This window comes from Helianthus annuus, chromosome 13, assembly GCF_002127325.2.
Source record: "Helianthus annuus cultivar XRQ/B chromosome 13, HanXRQr2.0-SUNRISE, whole genome shotgun sequence".
NCBI lineage: Eukaryota > Viridiplantae > Streptophyta > Magnoliopsida > Asterales > Asteraceae > Helianthus > Helianthus annuus.
The window spans coordinates 18,769,958-18,793,684 of record NC_035445.2 but is presented as its reverse complement, the minus strand read 5'-3'; the positions used below and the strand labels follow the sequence as shown (position 1 = coordinate 18,793,684).

The following is a 23,727-nucleotide window of genomic DNA, read 5'->3' as shown; positions in this document are numbered from 1 at the left end:
GCTTCGATTTTATGGGTTAGGTTTTTTTGGGAGGATGATGGTTAAATAGGGGAAAATGATGGTTAAATAAGGGTATAAAGGAATTATATATATTTAAGAGTGAATTGCAAGTTTTGTCCTTTATCTTTATACCCAATTGCAGGCGCTGTCCTTTATCTTTAAAATTGACGAGTTTTGTACTTAATGTTTTAAAATCCTGCATGTTATGTCCTTTAACCCTAACCTAGTTTATTTTTTCTGTTAAATCTGATCATGTGACTTGCACATGAGGACATACTGTCTTTTTACCCTGCTATTAAAAAAACCTTAAAAGAAAAAAAAATTATATATTTACTGCACATCTTTCTCACTCTAAGAAAACCCCTCTTTTCCTCATTCTCTATGTACCAATTCAACCACTTGTTCCACCACCACAACCTTCTTTCACCACCATAACAACCAAATCCGGCCAAAAAGAAGCACACACCATTTCACAGATATGATAACGGTAACGGCCACTTTCATCAGGTCCCGTCTCTCTCTCTCTCTCTCTCTCTCTCTCTCTCTCTCTCTCTCTCAGATCTGAAATCGTAGGTCGGAGATGTTCAGAATGACCGGAAATCACAGATCTCTCTCTCTCGGAACGACCTAAAAGAACCACTACGGCGGCCGGACTTGAATCAACCTCCGATTATCTTTCTCTCTCTCGGAACGACCAAGAACTGTAACGGCGGTCGGACTTGAATCAACCTCCGGTTATCAAAGCATTGACTTTAGGTGACTAGTTCGACCTTTTCTGTGTTTAGAAGTCTTTCTTGACTGACCCATTTGATTACCATGTTCTTTTTTTTTAAAGATGAGGGGAATTTAGATAATTTAAGCTTGAATTTTTGAATGGCAGTTCTTAGGGAACTTGAAAAACCTACGCGACTCGCACGCTGCTGTGGCTGTTGGATCTTCTGAAACGGTTTCTGGGCAACCATATTCTGTGTCGAGAATAATATCCGAGTGTGAATCTGCTTTGACTTTCTTGAACCGTAATCATAGGGTCCTTTCGGCTTCTATAGCTAGCGATGAAGCAAAGAAATCAGGGTCAAACATTTAACCAAAACATTGTGCAGAAGTAGAGGTCAACATTTCTATATTCACATTCTTGTTAAATTATTTTTAAATAAAAAGGTAAAAAGACTAAAATGCCCTTATGTAATTTGAGTTAACAGAAAAATTTAACTAGGTTAGGGTTAAAGGACATAACATGCAGGAATTTAAAACATTAAGTACAAAACTCGTCAATTTTAAAGATAAAGGACAGCGCCTGCAATTGGACATAAAGATAAAGGACAAAACTTGCAATTCACTCTTAAATATATATAATTCCTTTATACCCTTATAAGGTTAAATACATGAATGCTCAAAAGGTAAAATGGTTCAAAGTGACTTAAATGCATGAATGCTCAAAAGGTTAAATGGTTCAAAGGTTGAAACCCCGTGGAGTTGAGATAAAACAATACGGGAACAGTAAAAGGTCACATATCTGGATTGCTTCACCAACTCACCAGCCGCAAAAGTGATACGGACTCACCGAATGCACTCTTTTATCCGCAGGTCAAAAGGCTTCAACCCCCGAAAGGGTAAGTCCCCCACTGCAAGCATGTTCACTAGTCAACACGTTCCTCTTTGAGCGATGTCTCTTCCTATAAATCAAACACTTCATTTAGTGAAGTGGACATTCCTACCAGCTCTGATTCTTGGAGAATCTCTGATCATTACTCTCGAGTACTTGCTCTATGCAAGTCACTTTCTTTCACATTCAACACACACATTCCTTTTGCTCATACATCCGAATCTGAACATACTTCAGAGGAGAACCTTTAGCAAACAACAAAAATCATCTAGTGAACCTTTCTCCACGTCTTGCAAACGTGGGGGGACCCCGCGACCTGCGTTAGGCAAAGTTGAACCCTTCAACCCTTTTGCCTAACCATCTCAGCTACTGTCCTTGGTCTATTATTTGTTGCATCAACAAGTTGGCGCCCACCGTGGGGCTACGCCACTATTTTTCTTCAAAAGACCCAGTAGTGTAGCTCCATTATCTTGAAATCACCATGTCAGAAAGTGGATCCCCGGGAGAAGTGAATCAGGTTCCAAACACCTCTACCCCAGGTACTAGCCAGACTCATGTGGCTATACCAACTTCTTTTTTGACTCCGGGAAGCACTCCTGAGTTTCTCACTTTCAACACTCCAGCCCCCTCCAGATTCGGGGTCCCTTCCCCTAATGTTGGTGTCTCTAACACCCCCTCACATGTTGAACTTACCCCTGAAGAGGTCGCTAACAATTTCCTTGAGTTGAGGTCTCTCCTCAACCAATATGTGAGTAGGGAAAGGGACAAGGGAGTGAGGATTCGTTTAGACTATGATGAGCCAGAACCAACACTATCTCCTAGACCTCCTATCCCTCCTTTTGCATCCAGGGATGAGGCTGGTCCCAGTAATCCTCCTCCAAACCCTAACCCTTATTTATCCGCAAGGTCAAATCCTACAGCATATCCTCTCTTTTCATCCCAACCAGCCACAAATGGTGCTCCTTTGGGCCATGAGCTGACCCTTGATCAGCTCTTACAGTTAGGGGTGTTTATCGGGTTTTTTCTTCGGGTTTCGGGTTTTTCGGGTCGGGTTGTTCGGGTTTTTCTCTAGGAAAATTTGACCCGATAACCAACCCATTTAAAGTTTGGGTTAGTCGGGTTTGGGTTATTCGGGTTCGGGTTAGTTCGGGTCGGGTTATTCGGTTTTTGGGTTTAGATGTAAATGAAAATAAATGTTTTTTTTACAAAATATCATCAAAATTCATATTGTTACTTTATAAATATCATCAAAGTTCAAAGATTAATTGACAATAAGCTATTATAATATTTAAAAAACCCAAAACTTAGTGTTCCATCTATTAAAGACTCAAAATCTAAACACTTTTATAAGAAAAAAAAACAATAAATGTTCGGGTTTTTTTCGGGTTTTGTGTTTCGGGTTTTTTGGGTCGGGTTGTTCGGGTTTTTGGACTGGAAAAAGTGACCCGATAACCGAACCATTTAATGTTCAGGTTTCTCGGGTTTGGGTTTTTCGGGTATTTGCTAATTCGAGTTCGGGTGGCTTTGAATTCGGGTCGGGTTTCGGGTTTTGGATAAAAATGAACAGCTCTACTTACAGTCCCCAATGACAAGTATTCCACCCTCAACAACAACTTCATGGGAACAGGCCTTATCCGTGTTTCCCTTGGCACGAAGTGCCGTTATGAGCACTCCCATAGGAGTTAGCTGCTCGGTTGCACCCGGAAGCCTTCAAGGGTTCAACCTCATGCCCCAGATGATGGCTCAGATGATGGCCAGCTTCCCGTGGCAGCACTTTATCAATCAAGTGTTGGCCGCTCAAAGGAACAACAATAATAGCAACAATGTGGTTGCAAGGGTTGATGAAGATTTGGTCAAGCCTTATAAGCCAAGTAACCTCTCATGCTTTTCACAGCAAATAGCCGATTATGATTTCCAAACAAAGATCAAGATGCCATCCCACATCAAAACGTATGATGGGACTGACGATCCTGAAGACCATCTTCAGATCTTTACTGGTGCCGCAAGAATTGAGAAATGGTCAAATGCTTAATGTTGTCTAATGTTCATGCAAACCCTTGCCGGATCAGCCAGAATCTGGTTCAATGACTTGCCTGCCCCAAGCATTCGAAGCTTCGATGACCTCAGCAAAGGGTTCCTAGCCAACTTCTCCCAACAGAGGCGATATGTTAAATATGCTACAGTAATCTTTCAGATCAAACAAAGAGATGACGAAAGCCTTCGAGAATTCATAGAAAGATACAAGAAGGAAGGTCTAACATATGTAGGGGCAGACGAAAAAATGAGGGTTGCCGGTTTTATGAACGCCATTACGTCCAAATATCTCACAAGAGATTTCAACAAATCCCTGCCAAAAACCTTGGAAGAAGCTCTTGAAAGGGCTGAAGCCCACATCCGGGGAGAGGAGGCAGTAGACATTAAAGAGCAAAGGAAAAGAGGATCCAGTTGGCGAGGCAATAGCCCGGCTAGAAAAAGGGGGAACTTCAACTCCTGTGACAGACGCCAAAAGGGTTCAGACCATCGAAGGCCTGAAGGCCGGAACCCTTCTAGCAGGGAGAAAGGCATAAGTTTCACACCCCTCACCAAGACTCCTCAGGAAATCCTCGCAACAGAAGAAGTCAAGCAAAACTTTCGGCTTCTTAGGCCTCTCCCCAAAAGCAGAAAGAATGAAAATTCCACACAATACTCTGAATTTCATGAAGAAAAGGGGCACCACACCAATGATTGCTTCCAGTTTAAGAAAAGGATCGAAGAAGTCGTTAAATCCAGTGAACTTGCTCACTTGGTGAATGGAGTAAGGGACAAAATGGCTGAAGGAAAGGGCAAGGAAGTCAACATGGTGGATTTTGATGGAAGGGTTCCACACAAAAGACAGCGGTTGGAAGCTTGGGAGCTTCAATGTATTTGTTTCCCTCCGACAGAAAAAGATCCTCTTTCAAACCCTCTAGTGGTTGAGGCTACTGTGGGAACATTACTAACAAGCAAAGCATATATAGACACCGGTGTTGCCACTGAAATCATGTTTGAAAAGTTCTTCAACCGTTTGAGCAATGAAGAACGTTCAAGGCTTCAACCCTCCAGGACCTCCATAAAAGGTATTGCCGATATACCCCTTAAGCCTTTAGGGCAACTGACACTTGATGTTCGTTTCAGTGAAGGTCAGAAGGAAAGAGTCCAACCACTCACCTTTGTGGTTATCAATATACCTTCAAACTATGATGTGACTATAGGGCAGTGTGCATTCTGTATGGCTGTATCTGTTGGCCATGGCACTGTGAAGTTTCCTACCGAGAGTGGAATAGCAACCCTTCAACCTTCTCAGGAGGCCTACATGGTTAAAGGTGAAAGTTCCAAAAGCGAAGAAGACAAGCAAAGGCTAATCATAAATCCTAAATACCCTGAGCAGAAGATAATGGTCAATCCAAGCCTTTTACAAGAAACCCTCTCATATCTTGAAAAGTTGTTAACACATTACAGTGATGTCTTTGCTTGGTGCCCGGAAGATATGACAGGCATCCCTCGAAGCATCGCTGAACACGAGTTGAGAATACCACCAGATGTCAAGCCTGTTGTCCAAAATAAACGAAGTCTAGCCCCTGAAAGAAGCTTGGCTGCATGCCAAGAGGTTGAAAAGCTTGTATTAGCTGGCATTCTCCGAGAGGTCAAGTATCAATCCTGGGTTGCAAACCCGGTTAAGGTTCGAAAGCCAGACAATTCTTGGAGAATGTGCATAGACTTCAAGGACCTTAACAAGGCTTGTCCCAAAGATTGCTACCCGTTACCAGAAATCGATCTCAAGGTTGACTCCCTCACCGGTTACCCTTTCAAGTGTTTTCTAGATGCTTACAAGGGTTACCATCAAATCCTCATGAAGGAAGAAGATGAAGAGAAGACCGCGTTCCACACAGACAAAGGGATCTTTTGTTATCAAAAGATGTCTTTTGGCCTCAAAAATGCTGGAGCAACCTACCAATGCCTAGTTGACAAGGCCTTTGCAAGTCAAATTGGCAGAGACATGGAGGCATAATCGACGACTTTGTGATCAAAAGCAAAACGGAGTATCAAATGCTCGATGACATCCAAGAAACCTTCAAGAACCTAAGGAAGGTCAACATGAAACTCAACCTCGAGAAATGCTCATTTGGGTTTGAGGAAGGTAAGTTCTTGGGTCATATTGTTGGGAAACAAAGCATCAAGGCTAATCCAAACAAGGTGAAAGCTGTTCTTGAAACCAAACCACCAAAAAGAAAGAAGGCGGTTGAAAGCTTAAATGGGAAGCTTGCAGCCTTGAAGCGTTTTACCTCAAAATTGGCTGAAAGGTCTCTACCCTTTTTCAAAACGCTCAAGGGTTGCACTGATAAGAAGGACTTAAAATAGACTGAGGAGGCCGAAGAAGCCTTCAACCAGATGAAGCAACACCTAGCTTCCCTACCTGACATGGCAGCCCCAGAAACGGGAGAACTAATCTCAGTATACCTCTCAGTCGCTGAAGAAGCAATAAGTGCGGTCCTCACCATTGAACGAGACAAAGTCCAGGTACCCGTTTATTTCTTCAGCAAAACTCTAAAATTGGCTGAAACCAAATATCCTCCTCTAGAAAAACTTGGCCTAGCCCTAATTCAAACAGCTAGAAGGCTTCGAAGGTATTTTCAAGCGCACCCTATACAAGTGGTCACTGAACAACCTATTAAGAGTGTGCTTGAAAAACCAGAAAACTCGGGACGATTAGCCAAATGGGCAGTGGAACTAGGTGAACATAACATCACCTACGTCCCAAGAAAAGCCATCAAAGCCCAAGTCTTGGCTGATTTCATTGTAGAAGTCCCAAAGCAAACAGTCACTGAAGTGAACACCACTGCCACTGAACCCTCAAGCCTTGAAGCCTGGAAGCTTTTTACCGATGGGGCTTCAAGCATTGAAGGGTCAGGGGCTGGGCTCATTCTGATCAACCCAGAAGGGTTAGAATTCACATATGCTCTTCGCTTTGATTTTCAGACCATCAACAACGAAGCTGAATACGAAGCACTGATAGCTGGCTTAAGACTGGCTAAAGAAATGAAGGTCCAAAAGCTTGAAGTGTTCACAGACTCGTTGCTGGTATCAAGCCAAGTGAATGATAGCTACATTGCAAAGGAGCCCAACATGAAAAGGTACAAAGAAAAATCAAAAGAATTGATGAACACCTTCCAAACATGTACCATCAAGCAAATTCCCAGGTCTCAAAACAAAAAAGCGGATGCCTAAGATGCTAGATTCATACACTGCTACAATGTGTGCTGAGTCATGGGGAAGAAGCAGTTATGCTAGAGCTCTTATTGAAATTCATGCCGGGGCTGAATTAAAGAGGAGTATTAAAGTTGCAATCCCATCTTTACAGGGTAATGGTCACTCAATGGTGGAGGTGAAAATTGAATATGATTGGGAGCCTTTGAGGTGCTCTGCTTGTTGTGTGTTTGGTCATGAGGATAACTCGTGTCCTAAGGGGCCTCAGGTTGTTTCGAGTGGGGAGCCTAGTAAGAAAATTGATGATTTTCAGGTTGTGGGTGCAAAGAAGAAGAAATCTACTAACCAAGGTCTTCACATGAAAAATCAGAAGCCGAAGGTAGTGTACAGACCAGTTGTAAACCCTAAACCAATCTCGTCCTTGAAGAAGCCGGTGAACAATCAGGTATCAACATCAAACCCCTTTGATGCTCTTAAGGATGATGATGGTGGTCAGGGAGGTAGTAATGTGGGTCGTAGAGAGAAGGAGAAAAAGTCGACTGATAGGCAGGATTCGGATGAAGAGGAGGTCGAAGAAGTATACAATGAAACTAGTGCATTTATGACATCGGGTACTCATCCGTTCTCTTCGAAAGCAGGGGCAAGCACCTCTTCCACAAAATTCTCAAATGGATAGGCTGCTTTTGGTTCGTTTGAAGGGGTTGCCGGTTTGTGGCAACTTTATTTTTGATGATGGCGGCTGAGGATTTTGTTTTGTTTTTTTCCAATTTGTCTACTAGATCATGATGTTTAGTAGGCTAGGTTTCGGGGTGTCATAGTTGTTTTGTTTTTGTTGGGTCGTACATATATGGGGCATGTCCTATATATGAACTAGTGTGGAACACATCCTCACTACTTGTACTTATTTGCGGTTGCATTTTAATAGATTCACCGGGGTAACCCTTTACCCAAAAAAAAAGCGGATGCCTTGAGTAAACTCGCATCTCTCACTTTTGCCCACCTTACAAAGAAGGTATTGGTAGAAGTGTTAAAGGCTCCATCAATTGATGAGTTGGAAGTTCAAGATGTAATCGCCAAAGAAGATCCAAATTGAATGACTCCAATCAAGAAATTCCTTAAAAACGGTGAATTGCCTGATGACCAAACAGAGGTTGAAAGGGTTAAGATCAAGGCAAGGCAATATGTACTACAAGGTGAAATCCTCTACAAAAGGGTTACCTTTCACCCTTGCTAAGATGTGTTGGTCCTGAGCAAAGTCAGTATTTGGTCAAAGAGGTTCACGAAGGTATATGTGGAGCTCATTTTGGAGCTAGGTCGGTGGTTGCCAAACTTATGAACCTTGGGTATTTTTGGCCCTCAATGCACCGAGACACCACTGAGCAATTAAGAAAGTGTGATGCCTGCCAAATCCATGCACCAATCCCGAAAAGTCCCAAGCATGATCTTATCCCAATAACCTCAGCATGGCCATTCTATAAATGGGGAATGGACATTGTCGATCCATTTCCCCCAAGCAAAGGAGGAGTAAAATTTTTGTTGGTAGCCATAGATTATTTCACCAAGTGGCCTGAGGTTAAACCACTTGCAAAAATCACGGGCAAACAGGTCATTGACTTTGTTTGGGAAAACATTATTTGCCGTTATGGATTGCCGGGAGTACTTGTCACTGACAATGGAAAGCAATTTGCTGAGAAGCCTTTCAGCGTTTGGTGCAAAGAATTCAGAATCAATCAGGTTTTCAGCTCAGTGGCATACCCATAATCAAATGGTCAAGTTGAGAGGACGAATTGAAGCATAGTGGAAGGAATCAAAACCAGATTGGGGAGATATGAAAGCAATTGGCTTGAAGAATTGCCAAGTGTTCTATGGGCCATAAGAACAACCGAAAAAACAAGACACAAAAGAACACACTATAGCTTGGTATTTGGGTCAGAAGCTGTGATTCTAGCTGAAATAGGAGTTGTAACACAACGAATTGTCAACATGGATCCCGAAGCAAACCAAATAGAGACCATGTTGAACTTACAACTCCTAGAGGAAGCACGAGACCAAGCTGCAATTCAAGAGGCCAAGTACAAGCAACGAATGGAAGCCTACTACAACAAGAGAGTCAAGAATGAACGCTTCAAGCCAGGAGACCTGGTGCTCAGAAACAATGAAGCTAGCAAAAAAGAGAACCAAGGAAAGCTTGGCCCAAAATGGGAAGGCCCGTATACCATCCTTGAAGCACATAAGGGTGGATCTTACAAGCTAGCAGACTCAGAGGGTAAAAGGCTTCCAAGGCACTGGAACGGAAAAACCTTGAAAAGGTTCCATGTCTAAATGGGAAAGATTGGTTTGTATTTCACAAGTTGTATTTCAAGAGTTGCACTATGAAAACCTTTTGTAAAAACAATATCTCTTGAATGAATGAAGTTGTTTTATCAAATTTGTCTTTCTATCCTAAGATCAGGTTGAGAACCTAGCAAAAAACTCCATGGCAAGGGCCATGTAAGGGGATGAGCTCCTAGGCCACATCACTCAATAGGTTCAAGGGTTGAATGGACCTATATAAGGGGTGAGTTCCTAAATCAATACAACTCCATGAGACTTATCATCAAAAACAAAAGTGTCTCATAGACGGGTTTGAACAGCCTACACCAAATGTTCCTCAAGCCTTAGAAAAATAACCAACAAACAGGCTTAAGAAATCAAATAAAAACAAATAGGATAGGTGCTATGTCTTCTTGTTAAATATACCAAGGCTAAGTGACTGTAGCACTGAACCCTTTAAGGTATAAAAAAATATAAAGACAACACAAACCCAACAAAGACAAAACCAAAAACGAAAAAACACAACAACATGAACAAGACGGTTACACATAACCAAAACCTAAAGGTAAAAACCAAGTCATGAAACTAAAGACAAGTCACAAAACTAAGAAGCCTTAAAGGCTTCAAGCTATATGTGACAACCAGAAACCTTAAAGGCTCCAACCTATATACGGGGCAGCCAGAAAGCTTGAAGGCTTAAAGCCAACCAAGCTGCCTCAACAAAATAAGCACAAGTATAAAAAAACACAACACAAAGCAAATAGTGAAACATAATAGCATAGCAAAGAAAGCCTTGGCAGACCTTCAAACATCCAAACATAAGTTAAGAAAAGTCCTAGTGACTTGTGAGTTCAGAAATTGTTCAAACGGCCATACAGGCCTAACCACAACCACATAACAGGAACCTTAAGGGTTCCTGCAAAACCTAAGATTGTTCAAAGTTAACATTAGAAACCACAAATTGTTTTTCAAGGTGCTAAGAAAGCTACGAATGTCCATCAAGCATCAGCAAGAGGCTTGGAAACCCTAGAACTTTCACCTTTAACCTTCTTTGCCTTCTTTGACTTCTTAGCCTTCATACCACCATCACCACCTACTGCTGAAGCCTCCAAGCTTGCATCCTTCGAAGCATCAGGTCCTTTTGAAAGGGTGTCATCACTGTCTCCCGAGTAAGATCGTTTCCTTGAAAGGGAACCCAAGAATTCAGCACAGACTTTTTCATTAAGGCCCTCCGGTTTCAGCTCCTGCAAAACAGTTAGAGGCTTACCAAAACAAGTAGAAACTTGGTTGACATACGGGTAAGTCAGCCTCTCCATCTGTTCAACAGAACTTTTGAAGACCTCAGAAGCTTCAGGACGAAACAAGGGAGACTTTTCCAAAGGTGCCAGGATTCATGAAGCTTGTAACCAGCGACAAGACCTTGATGTTTCCCCAAGTTGAGCAATTTAGTATAAACTTCACCAAGAGCGGAATTAAACTCCTTGGAATGAAGAAGATAAGTAACAACTTGTTGAAAACCTTGCTCAATTAACCATTGGTTGTCACTAGTAGCTTGAGCAACCAAAGCTTTTAAGCCTTCCTTCTCCTCATCAAAGGCTTTCTGTTGAATAGACAAAGCCTCCCTATCAGCCTTTAGCTTCAACCGATCGGCCTCAAAGCTTTTCTTAAGATCACCCAATTCATTTTCATGCCTCCTGGTCAACTCACCAACCTTTTTGACCCAGGCCTCTTCCTTCTCAGCAAACCCAGCTATTTCTTTCTTCATTGAAGCCATTGAAGACTTCATTTTCTCCCTCTTCTTAGAAAATTCTTCATATTCATGCATCCTATTGCGAAAACGAGCAACTCCCTGAGGAAGCATGGCAACAAGGTTACAAGTACTCAAAATCATGCGAGACAACATCATGTCATCATCCATCTCAGCAATGGTGTTATGAACCGAGGGGGGAGCAATGTGGCTTAACACATCTTCACAAACAGTGGCATCCTTAAAACTGTCATCAACCTTCACTGACCAACCAGGCACATAAACCTCATCTGGATCCAACCCTTCAACGTCCCTGCTCGATGAACCTTGAACAGGAGTACCCATAACCTTCTTGGCCGGGGTCTTCTTCTTCTTCCCATGAATAACCAACTTCTTCTCCTTATCAGTACCCACTTCAACACCTTGATCTTTAGAAGCCTCAATATCATCACTCAACTCCACTAGTTCAGTAGAAGTGGATTGAGGAGCACCCTTGAGTAAACGGCGAGTAGATCGACGTGTTGAAGCCTTGGGAGCAACAGGCTTAGAAAAACCCTTAACATTGGAGACATTAATATACCCAGCACCCTCAAACCTTTGCTCGGCACCCTTAACTACAAGTTTCATCAGGAACAACTGGAACATCCTTAAACGCAACATCAGAAGTATCGTTACTTTTTATGAAATCAAGCGCAGACATAACTGCAAATAACCACAAAACAAAAAGCACATAAGACATAAATTAAGAAATCACAAGGGGGAGTAAAAAAGCAAAATGCATACCCGTCCCATTCCTCATCAGAACTGGATCCCGATTGGCCTTTTCCCATACTTTACTAACCCCTAACAGAACTAGCAAATGTTCAAGAAAGGGACAAACCCTTGAAGGGCACTCCCGGATGGCTTTGAGAAAAGCGTCATTCAAATCGGATTCAGAGGGTTTCGGTTCATTGAGAACAGCACCCGGGTGCCTCCACACCATCTTAAAAGGGACAATAGAATCAGAGACCCAGAAAAAGCGATCTTTCCAAGTACCAAGAGTGGTAACCATGGAAGAAATAAGACAAGCATCAACCTTGGACGTTTCAAAAGTGAACCAATCACCATTTTTGGCCAAACGGAAAAACCGACGGAAAAGTAATAGTGAAGGATCATAACCAAGGGCACGACACAAAACTTCGAAATGTAAAACCCTAGCCATGCCTTTCGGATGAATTTGACCAAACGAGACTCGATAATACTCCAACAAACAAAGAGGGAAAACGGATGACGGAGGTTTCAAAACTCAAAATGACGACAATAAAGAGCAATAAAACCTGCCGGACATTTATTAATCGAAACGGCACGCGCAGGAGTAGTTGGTTTAAACTTGTTCCCAATACCATACTCCATGCAAAACAGTTCTACTTCTTCTTGGGTCAATCAAGAAAAGGATTTTGTCAAATCCTTACGAGCACCCATTTTGCAGGAAATAAGAAGAAAACAAGGAAATAGGGGAAACCGGAACTAACCTGAAGAAAGGAAAGAAAATGCAGAGAAACTTGAAGAGAAAATGAAAAAATTATTGTGTATCTTCAAATAAAAAAGGATAATACCCAAATAAAAGATATAATTAAACAATGGTCATTAAACCATTCCCTGCAAAAACTGCCGACCTATAAACTGCCACCCATCAATTAAATCAGTTGTCAGTTTTTAAAATTCAAAAACCTCAACCGTTCCCAACCCATTCAAGCTTCGAACCCTTGAAGCCTTTAGGCAGTAAAAAACATGTATAAAAGTCAGACGTCTCTGAGCTCATTTCCCAAAAACCTCTGACTTGGGGGGCTGATGACGGGGGTAGCCCAAGGCCAAAAAGTGACTTAAATACATGAATGCTCAAAAGGTTAAATGGTTCAAAGGTTGAAAACCCGTGGAGTTGAGATAAAACAATACGGGAACAGTAAAAGGTCACATCTCTGGATTGCTTCACCAACTCACCAGCCGCAAAAGTGATACAGACTCACAGAATGCACTCTTTTATCTGCAGGTCAAAAGGCTTCAACCCCCGAAAGGGTAAGTCCCCCACTGCAAGCATGTTCACTAGTCAACACATTCCTCTTTGAGCAATGTCTCTTCCTATAAATCAAACACTTCATTTAGTGAAGTGGACATTCCTACCAGCTCTGATTCTTGGAGAATCTCTGATCATTACTCTCGAGTACATGCTCTATGCAAGTCACTTTTTTCACATTCAACACACGCATTCCTTTTGCTCATACATCCGAATTTGAACATACTTCAGAGGAGGACCTTTAGCAAACAACAAAAATCATCTAGTGAACCTCTCTCCACGTCTTGCAAACGTGGAGGAACCCCGCGACCTGCGTTAGGTATAGTTGAACCCTTCAACCCTTTTGCCTAACCAGCCCAGCTACTGTCCTTGGTCTATTATTTGTTGCATCAACAATCGTCATGGCGGATCTCATTCAGATTTGTCTTCATTATCTACAATTCTCTATCTTCTCCCCCCTTTTTACGCCACATTGGTTTCTACTCGTTTTCCGTTTTTGCGGCTAAAGAACGAACCAAGTAGCCGACAATTTGTTTTTTATCCGACAAGTGATTTGCAAAAAAAAAAAAAGGTTTTGCGGTGGTGGTCACCGACCTTGTAGTCGGGGGAGGTGGTATCATTTACAATGGTGGGGAGATGTGAAAAGGGTGGGTTCAATACAAAAGAAAGGGAAAGAAAAAAAGTGACGTGGACCAATTGGAAAACTGATACGTGAAAAATAGACTAATCAAAACCCAACAAAATTGAATAGTAAATATGTAAGACTAGTGGGTATGGGGAGGCTCATCCCCATGAGGATGGGCCGCCACGTAGGCGCCACGTCACCATCTTATGGAGGATGGGCCTCCATGCTTTTGAGGGGGGTGAAGGATGGGGTAGTTTTTTTTAACTTAATAATAACTTTATAAAAATTAAAAAATACAACATTAAACAACATAAATAAATTCATTTCATAACATAAAAGAAATTACATCCTAAAAGTAAACGAAAAAAAATACGATACGATTAAAAAACTAAACAACCTACGACGTCCATTTTTTCTCCACCTCTTCTTTAATCCTCCGATAAACCTCGCGTTCATCCTCCGGAACCGAGTCGAGATCCAACCGCATAATCCTAAAATCCTCCGCTCGAGCATAGTCGGCCGACACGGTTTTCTTGTGAGTATATTTTTCGGCTGCAAACTCTTTGAACGCACGGAATTCGGATATCAAGTCGTCCATTTTCGAAGACGCCTTCGAGCCGCTCCCTCCACTCGATCCGGCCCCTTTGCACTTTCCGGCCGCCTCTTTTTTTGCTTTGTCCCTTCCGGTGGGACGTTCCGACTCGTGAACGAGCAACACATCCTCGTCATATATCAGGTCGTTGTTTATGTCGATTTGACAACGAGCGGTGGAGCCTTCTGCACTATAACTTCCGGACTCGGAAGTTTTAGTCCATTTGGCGGTTGCGACCTCATTTGGAATCGGCATCCATTTTGGTTCTTTCTTTAAAACGTTCCATGCTCGGAGGTGCGGGAAAGGCGCCGGATTTTTTGAACCCCATTTAGTAATCGCAAGGTTAAGCATGTCCTCGTCGTTACTCCCACTAGGAGGACAAGCGTAAATTGTGTTATAATACCCGCAAAATTCATTGACGGTCTTGTTCATTTTCCGCCACTTGCCCGATACGGAATCGATATCACGCATCAGGCCTTGCCCCATAAGCTCGTTAAATCTATCCGTTGTCGCCTTCCAAAAACTAGAACCCATTTGATTGTTCCCTAAAATTAAAAAAAAATGCATTAGTAAAAGTAAAAAATAAATCTTTTTAAATTTAAATTAAAAAAATAAACTTTTGTTCATACCGACAATCGGGCAAGTTGAGGACTTAACATACGCAATTGCTAGTGCCTCCTCCTCTACTTTTGTCCACTGTTGTCTCTGCTTCGCTCTCGAACCGCTTTTTTTTGCGGTGTCAGGTTCGGTTTCAACTGCCTTCCCCTTCCCCGTGTTTTTTGCGCCTAAGTTCTTTAGGTGGCGATTCGGGGACGACTTCATCATCATCATCATCAAGTTGAATCGAGGGTTGCGGTTGGGATTGCTCAAGTAGAACCGAGTTGCGTTGCATGAATTGTTGGAGTGCTTGGAATTGTTGCATTTGTTGAACTTGGGACATTTGTGAGAAGGCGTTGGGTGATTGTTGGTAACCCGAAAACGTAAATTGTGGAGAGACCCCACAAAGGATCCATAGTCGGAGTATAAGCGGGACTCGAAAAAAAGTTAGGTTGGTTCGGGGTGGGATTGTTCGGGTTGGGGTTGTTCGGGTTGAGGTTGTTTGGGTTGAATGGATTCATGATTGTATAAAAAAAAGGGGAGTGTTTTTTATAAAAATGGATGAGAATGGGAGAAAAAGGTATAAAAATGGATGAAAAGAGGGGTATTTATTTAATGTTTAAAAGTTTTTTTTTTAATTATAGCCGTTGGTTAACGGCATTTTTTTGAAAAGTAGGCCCTTCATCAACGGCTTCTGGCAGCTGGTTATCACAAGGCGGGGCAAGGGGGCGGTGTGGGGGACCGGCGCCGGGCTTCGTCGGGCCTAAGCCGGCCCCCATACCGCTTGGTCTAAGGGGACAAAACTTATCAACTGATAAAGGGAAAACTAGCAATAAGACTTGCGCATGTTGCGGCGCGGGTATATCGCAAACGTCGAATGAATTAGTCAAAACGTTATGTAATGCATCACCCATGTAAAAACATGTGTTTCAACGTATTTGATTATAACAACCCTCGGTAAAACCGACACCCTTATAATAGTTTTGACACCCTAATATATTTAAAAATGTATCAATATGTCTTTATATGCACCCTGTATGTGAAAACCGAGCCCAAAATACAATATAACATATTAAATAAAGTAAAAACAATAATTATTAAGTTGAGGCGGGCCGCATAGACCTCACCTCAACTTAACGCGGGCCGCATTAGGGTGTAACCGGACTCCGCTGAAATCCTAAGTTCATGCGGGCCACGTATGAGTTAGTCTAAGTTCATGCGGGCCACGTATGAGTTAGTCTAAGTTCATGCGGGCCGCGAGTGTCCTGAATTGTGGCACGACCCTGAGCTGACACGTGTCAACATCGTGTCAAGTCTAGAGGGTGACCGGACCAAGCTATACGTTGACCGGAGGTTGACGCGGGCCGTGTAAGGGTTAGCCTTACTTAACGCGGGCCGCGTGAAGACGCGATTACAGCCCTATAAATAGAAACCATCGGCCTTCAGTCCGTCTCGCTCATTTCTTTCTTTCTTTCTCAAATTTTCTGTAGTGGCGTTATTATACCCGGGCATTATACCCCCCTAATTAGCGAGGTTCTGCTACGATGTAAGTATTATAACCCCTGGAGACGTATTAGATACGCTGCCCGATTGATCTAAGGTTCCGTAACGGCTGTCGTGGTTCTGCCGGACGTAGTCGTTGGAATGCCGTCTCGGGGAGGGTATTACTAATGTTAAATTGGGTTATTATACTAACACACGTGCATTTGTGTAATTTATAGATTATTCCCAGGAAATCCTTACGAAAAACCTAAAACAGCAATGTGAGTAATCTCCTTTTTATAAACTGTTTTTACAAAACCTCACTTTATTAAATATATATAAAGCAGTTATTGAGTATTTGTAAAGAATACAATTATAGTGGGTATGTTGGGGTTTTGTATACAAGATTGGTTACTGGCGTGGTAACATCCCATAAGTTGAGTATGACCGTACCACTGATGTTAATTGTGATGTCTTGGATACAAATGTAATTGCGGATGTGCCCTCAATACTGCAAATTGATTTTATTTAAACCTGATTAAACTGGGATTCACTCAGCAGTATTTCCCACTGACAAAATGTTTTTAAAACGCGTTTCAGGTAACAAAATGTGAAAGCCAATTAGAAGCCAGCTGGACAACACTGGAGGCTTGGAAAAGTGGCAATAAAGTTACCTAAGAATAAAATGGATGTTTTTATTAAATAAATAGGATTTATTCCTATGAAATGTGTGTATTGAAAACTTGGGTTTTACCCATATGTTTAGTATTATTAAACGAGGTGGTTTACTCTGATTAAATATTTCCTAACTACGGTCCTGATGAAAATTTCCGCTGCCAAATTGGATAAATAAACGTGATACCACCGAAACTGGCTCACGGCCGCCCGTTCCCGGGAACTAGGGATCGGGGGCTGTGACAGAAGGTGGTATCAGAGCTATGCCACTGATTCAGCCACCGAAGTGTTTTGCTGACATCAAAATTTCAAAGTGTTAGGAAATAAATTATGGAAATACATGCATAATTGTATTTACTTGCTATGTGTTATCTGACTATTTGTTAGTTTACAGTATGAGCGACCAAGGACCTTCTGACGCCTATCGTCAACTGTCTGGTTCGCCTAGGAGCGAAGGCACCTCCTCTTCTCAGCCTGCCCTCTCAGGGTACTCTGCTGACACAGAAGAAGGAATCTTTGTGTTTAAGGCTCAATCTGAAGAGTCATTTCCTCAGAAAAAGAGAGGATGGTTCAGTAGGGAGCGCACGAGCGTAGAAAAAGAATGAAAAAGTTGCAGGAACAGCGAGTGTTAGCCGCAGCAAAAAGAGAGACTGATGCTTATAATCAGGATATGCTCAATAGGGGTATCGCTAATATCCATATTTTAGCAACCACTGCTGCTGACCCAAACCTGGAACAAATGCTAGCACCCCAACCACAAAATCCTGACCAACCCATGGAAGTAGAAAACCAGATAGAAATGCCTGATTACAACCCAGAGGAGATACCTAGGGTACCTGCACCAGATCCCCTAGACCCAAACAACTACGACCACTGGTGGGACGATGTTAGGGACTACGTGCAACAAAACCCAATACAGGAAAATGTGCCAATACCCAACTTAGGAGCTTATCCAGGGTTAGATCCTCAAGATCCCTACAACATTAGTGATGCATATGTTAGGGAAATTTTAGAGAATCCATACCCGTACCAGGCCCCTATGCCTCCATATCAGGAACCCGTACCACAAATTCCAAACCCAGTTCTAGAACCTGCACCCCCAATGAGTGCAGAAAATGTCCAAGAACTTAGGACCTTCGGTGAGGAAATTTTAGAAAGCAGTGAGAGAATGCGACAGGTGGGAGAACGCCTCGTATGGAAATACGACGAGCGTAATATGGATTTTTGGATAAATCCATATCAGTGAATGTGATGGCAGGAACGGTAGTAGTAATAATAATATAATAATATAATATAATAATATATGTGTGTATGTGTTAGAAAAAAAAACACTACGGATGCCTACTATTAGTATTGTAGCTTTACATTTCAGTCGGTATTGTAATTTAAATTTCAGTACTAGTGTGTAATGATGCATACTATATAAATAGAGTAAAAGTCGCAATGCTCGACGCTTTTGGCTAAAAGTGCGTGTCATGGGATTGGTTATATTCAAATATTATTTGTGATATTAATATTTGGTAATTGTTTAAAATTCAGATGGCCGACGAGGGAAATCAAGATAATCTGAATAACGATAACCAGAGTAACATTAACGTGATTAATGAGAATCCGGACAACAATAACAATGGGAACCAAATGGATAATAGTGTCGTTCAACACATAGTGGCACAAGGAATTATAGATGCAATGCCATTTATTATTCAAACGGTTCAAGAGGCAAATAATAAAAGTAAGCATAGTAGTAAGCGACCAAGTGAACAGGAACACAGCGTGAACAATGGACCCATACTTCAAGCGCCCATTCCCAAAAGAAGAAGAACCATGCCATATGGTTGTTCTTACAAGGAATTCTGGTCCTGTAAACCAATAGAATTCTCGGGCAATGAAGGACCCATTGCAGCCCTACGCTAGATAGAGAAAACTGAGGCTGTTCTAAAAATAAGCAAATGTGCTAAAGAAGATAAGATAATGTTTGCTTCAAATCTATTTAAAAATGCAGCCCTAGAATGGTGGAACACTATCCTCCAGTCAAGAGGAAGTGATAGGATTTATAATATGGAATGGGAGGAATTTAAGAACATGGTAGAAAGGAAATTCTGACCTCCCAATGAAAAGAAACAGATAGCAAATAAGTTTCTGAGTCTTAGAATGACCGGGGTAGACAGTAAGGGTTACACTACCACATTCTTTGAATATGCTAGGATAGTACCAACCCTTGCATCACCTGAACCGGTATTAATCTCCCGTTATATCTGGGGATTAATTGGAGAGATTAGACATGTAGTCAAGGCAGCTAGACCCCAAACCATAGAGGAAGCTGTAGAACTAGCCAATACCTTGACTGATGAACTAGTGAGAACTAGAGAAGAAGACCAGAGGAGAAACCTAACCCAAAGGCTTACTCAAGAATTTCGTTCTGGGAATTCCAACCGTAGGAATGTAGGTTCTACCATACTGCAAAGCCTGCAGAAAGAAGCATTCCGGAAGATGCTCTACTTACTGTAATTTTTGCAAAGCCCCAGGACACAAGGAAGAGAATTGTAAGAAGAAATCCAGTAATGGAACGTGTTTTAATTGTGGAGAAAAAGGTCACATCAGGACAAACTGTCCAAAATTGGCTCCAGCTGCAAACAACAAGAATACTAAAAATGCTAGAGCATTCGTTCTAACTGCAGACGAAGCTAGAATGATTCCGGACGTCATTGCTGGTACGTTTTTAGTTAATGATATTTTTGCTAAAGTATTATTTGACTCTGGTGCAAACCAAAGTTTTATTAATACTTCATTTTGCAAACTCCTAAATCAATCATTAACTAAACTACCACAAGAATGTCTAGTAGAGACAGCAAATGGAGAAACCGTTAAGATCTCTGAAGTCTTGCAAGGAGCAAGAATAGAAATTTTTAATCAAAAATTTATTGCAAACCTTTACCCAATGAATCTGGTAGGATTTGATGTCGTATTAGGAATGGATTGGTTAATAGCCAATAAAGCCAATATCTTATGTGATCAAAAGTCAATTCAGGTAAAATCACCAAGAGGTGAAAAGATCACAATTAAAGGAGATAAGCCATCTAGATCCACTAAATTCATCTCTGTGATGAAAACTGCAAGTTATATAAGGAAAGGATCTATAGTGTATTTGATTTCTATAATCACTAACACTAAAGGAAAAGAGTTAAAAGATGTTCCAGTAGTGTCCCAATTTTCAGATGTCTTTCCAGAAGAATTGCCAGGACTACCGCCAGACAGGGAAGTTGAATTCAGAATTCACCTGTTACCAGGGACAGCACCGATTGCCAAAGCACCTTATCGTTTGGCACCCGCGGAAATGCAAGAACTGAAGAAACAGCTAGATGAATTGTTGGAGAAAGGATTCATACAGCCAAGCTCATCGCCATGGGGAGCGCCGATTTTATTCGTTAAAAAGAAGGACGGATCAATGCGTATGTGCATTGACTACCGTGAATTAAACAAAGTCACGATTAAGAATCGGTATCCATTACCGAGGATCGATGATTTGTTCGATCAACTTCAGGGAGCTCGATTTTTCTCTAAAATCGATTTAAGATCAAGATATCATCAATTAAAGGTACAGGAAGAGGATATTCCTAAAACCGCATTCCGAACAAGGTATGGTCATTATGAATTTACTGTCATGCCATTTGGTTTAATCAATGCCCCAGCCGCATTCATGGACATGATGAACCGAATATGTAAACCATATTTGGATAAATTCATAATTGTCTTCATAGATGATATTCTAATTTACTCTAAGAGTAAAGAGGAACATGCAAAGCACTTGCAATTGCTTTTAAGTTTATTGAGAAAGGAGAAACTTTATGCTAAGTTTTCAAAGTGCGAGTTTTGGTTAGAACAGGTACAATTTCTCGGACATTTAGTTGATCATGAAGGAATTCATGTAGATCCAACAAAGATTGAGGCAATTACCAAATGGAAAACCCTGAGTCACCAACCGAGGTTAGAAGTTTCTTAGGATTGGCCGGTTATTATAGAAGATTTATTCGAGATTTTTCTAGAATAGCCATTCCTTTAACCAAGTTAACCTGTAAATCTGTTAAGTTTGAATGGGGACCAAAACAAGAAGAAGCTTTTAGAATCCTTAAGCAAAGATTAACCCATACACCCATACTAGCGTTACCAGAAGGAACTGAAGATTTTGTAGTCTTTTGTGACGCTTCAAAGTTAGGTTATGGATGTGTATTAATGCAACGTCAAAATGTTATAGCTTATGCCTCTAGACAACTTAAGAGTCATGAAGAATTATTCAACCCATGATTTGGAATTAGGAGCTATAATTTTTGCCCTTAAAATTTGGAGACATTATCTTTATGGTAGTAAGTTTACCATATTCACAGATCATAAGAGCTTAAGGTATGTTTTTGGGCAAAAAGAGTTGAATATGAGACAAAGACGCTGGATGGAGTTACTTAGTGATTATGATTGTGATATCTAGTATCATGCAGGAAAAGCCAATGTGGTGGCTGATGCTTTAAGTCGAAAGTATCACGAAAAGCCAAAAAGGGTACGTTCTCTTAAATTAAATCTACAAGTAGATTTAAACGATCAGATTAGAAAAGCACAAAAATCAGTAATCAAGGAGGATACTGAAAAATTAAAAGGAATGATTAAGGAATTAGAACAAGGAACAGATGGAATTTGGAGGTTCCATAAAAAGAGAATATGGATACCTAAATTAGGAAATTTACGTCACCGTATATTAGAAGAAGCTCATAAGTCTAAATATACGATGCATCCAGGAAGTGATAAAATGTACCAGGATTTAAGGAAAAATTTCTGGTGGATAGGAATGAAAAAGGATGTAGCAGCCTATGTTTCTAAATGTTTAACTTGCTCACAAGTTAAAGCTGAACATCAAAAACCCTCAGGATTATTGCAACAATTAGAAATGCCAGTTTGGAAATGGGAATTGATAACAATGGATTTTGTTACCAAATTACCCAAAACAAGAAAAGGTAATGATACAATCTGGGTGATTGTAGATAGGCTAACCAAGTCAGCTCATTTCCTACCAATGAAGGAAACCTTTAGTATGGAACAATTACCCAAATTGTATGTAAATGAAATCGTTTCTTTACATGGCATTCCTTTATCAATTGTTTCTGATAGGGATAGCCGTTTTACTTCTCATTTTTGGTCAAGTTTCCAAAAAGCAATGGGAACTAAGTTGAACTTAAGCACAGCTTATCATCCTTAAACAGACGGACAAAGCGAAAGGACAATCCAGACGATGGAAGACATGCTTAGAGCTTGTGTAATTGATTTCGGAGGTAATTGGGACGAACACTTACCTTTAATAGAATTTTCTTATAATAACAGTTATCACACAAGTATCAACGCTGCACCATTCGAAGCACTTTATGGACGAAAGTGCAGAACCCCAGTCTGTTGGGCAGAAATTGGGGAAAAACAACTATCTGGACCCGAGATAGTACAAGAAACAACTGACAAAATCATTCAAGTCAAGGAACGACTAAAGACAGCGCGTGATCGACAAAAGAGCTACGCTGATAACAGACGCAAACCATTAGAATTTCAAGTAGGAGATAAAGTATTATTAAAAGTCTCTCCTTGGAAAGGAGTGGTAAGATTCATCAAAAGAGGAAAGCTAAGTCCCAGGTATATTGGACCTTTCAAGATTCTTAAAAGAGTAGGACCTATAGCCTATCAGCTACAACTGCCAGACGAAATGGCAGGAATACATGATGTATTTCATGTATCTAATCTTAAAAAGTGCCTAGCCGATGAATCACTCGTAATACCTCTCAAGGATATAGAGGTAAATGAACAACTCAAATTTGTAGAGAGACCTTTACAAATTGAAGATAGAAAAATTAAGAATCTCAAGCATAAGAGATTAGTTCTGGTCAAGGTAAAGTGGGACTCCAAAAGAGGACCTGAATACACATGGGAGCTTGAATCAGAAATGCAAAAGAAATATCCACACTTGTTCCGGTAGATCTCGAGGACGAGCTCTAAAACAAGGTGGGGAAGATATAACAACCCTCGGTAAAACCGACACCCTTATAATAGTTTTGACACCCTAATATATTTAAAAATGTATCAATATGTCTTTATATGCACCCCGTATGTGAAAACCGAGCCCAAAATACAATATAACATATTAAATAAAGTAAAAACAATAATTATTAAGTTGAGGCAGGCCGCATAGACCTCACCTCAACTTAACGCGGGCCGCATTAGGGTGTAACCGGACTCCGCTGAAATCCTAAGTTCATGCGGGCCGCGTATGAGTTAGTCTAAGTTCATGCGGGCCGCGAGTGTCCTGAATTGTGGCACGGCCCTGAGCTGACACGTGTCAACATCGTGTCAAGTCTAGAGGGTAACCGGGCCAAGCTATACGTTAACCAGAGGTTGACGCGGGCCGCGTAAGGGTTAGCCTTACTTAACGCGGGCCGCGTGAAGACGCAATTACAGCCCTATAAATAGAAACCATCGGCCTTCAGTCCGTCTCGCTCATTTCTTTCTTTCTTTCTCAAATTTTCTGTAGTGGCGTTATTATACCCGAGCATTATACCCCCTAATTAGCGAGGTTCTGCTACGATGTAAGTATTATAACCCCTGGAGACGTATTAGATACGCTGCCCGATTGATCTAAGGTTCCGTAACGGCTGTCGTGGTTCTGCCGGACGTAGTCGTTGGAATGCCGTCTCGGGGAGGGTATTACTAATGTTAAAATGGGTTATTATACTAACACACGTGCATTTGTGTAATTTATAGATTATTCCCAGGAAATCCTTACGAAAAACCT

General features: G+C 41.3%; 1 protein-coding gene across 1 annotated transcript; it reads right to left on the bottom strand.

Annotated features, from left to right (window-relative positions):
- Window positions 1-13,961: 13,961 nt before the first annotated feature.
- On the bottom strand, window positions 13,962-14,978 carry LOC110900602. The gene is made up of 2 exons (XM_022147486.2): window positions 14,786-14,978; window positions 13,962-14,701 (listed from the first exon to the last, which is right to left on the bottom strand). The coding sequence occupies exons 1-2, from the start codon at window positions 14,976-14,978 to the stop codon at window positions 13,962-13,964; spliced, it is 933 nt and encodes a 310-aa protein (XP_022003178.2).
- Between the last annotated feature and the right edge of the window lie 8,749 nt (window positions 14,979-23,727).

What these genes read in the sequence shown, in the direction of transcription:
- LOC110900602 (XM_022147486.2), bottom strand. Translation starts at nt 14,978, where the DNA reads ATGAAGTCGTCCCCGAATCGCCACCTAAAGAACTTAGGCGCAAAAAAC. An exon ending in CTCAACTTGCCCGATTGTCG is followed by an intron (nt 14,702 to 14,785) that starts GTATGAACAAAA and finishes TTTTAATTTTAG; the next exon opens with GGAACAATCAAATGGGTTCT.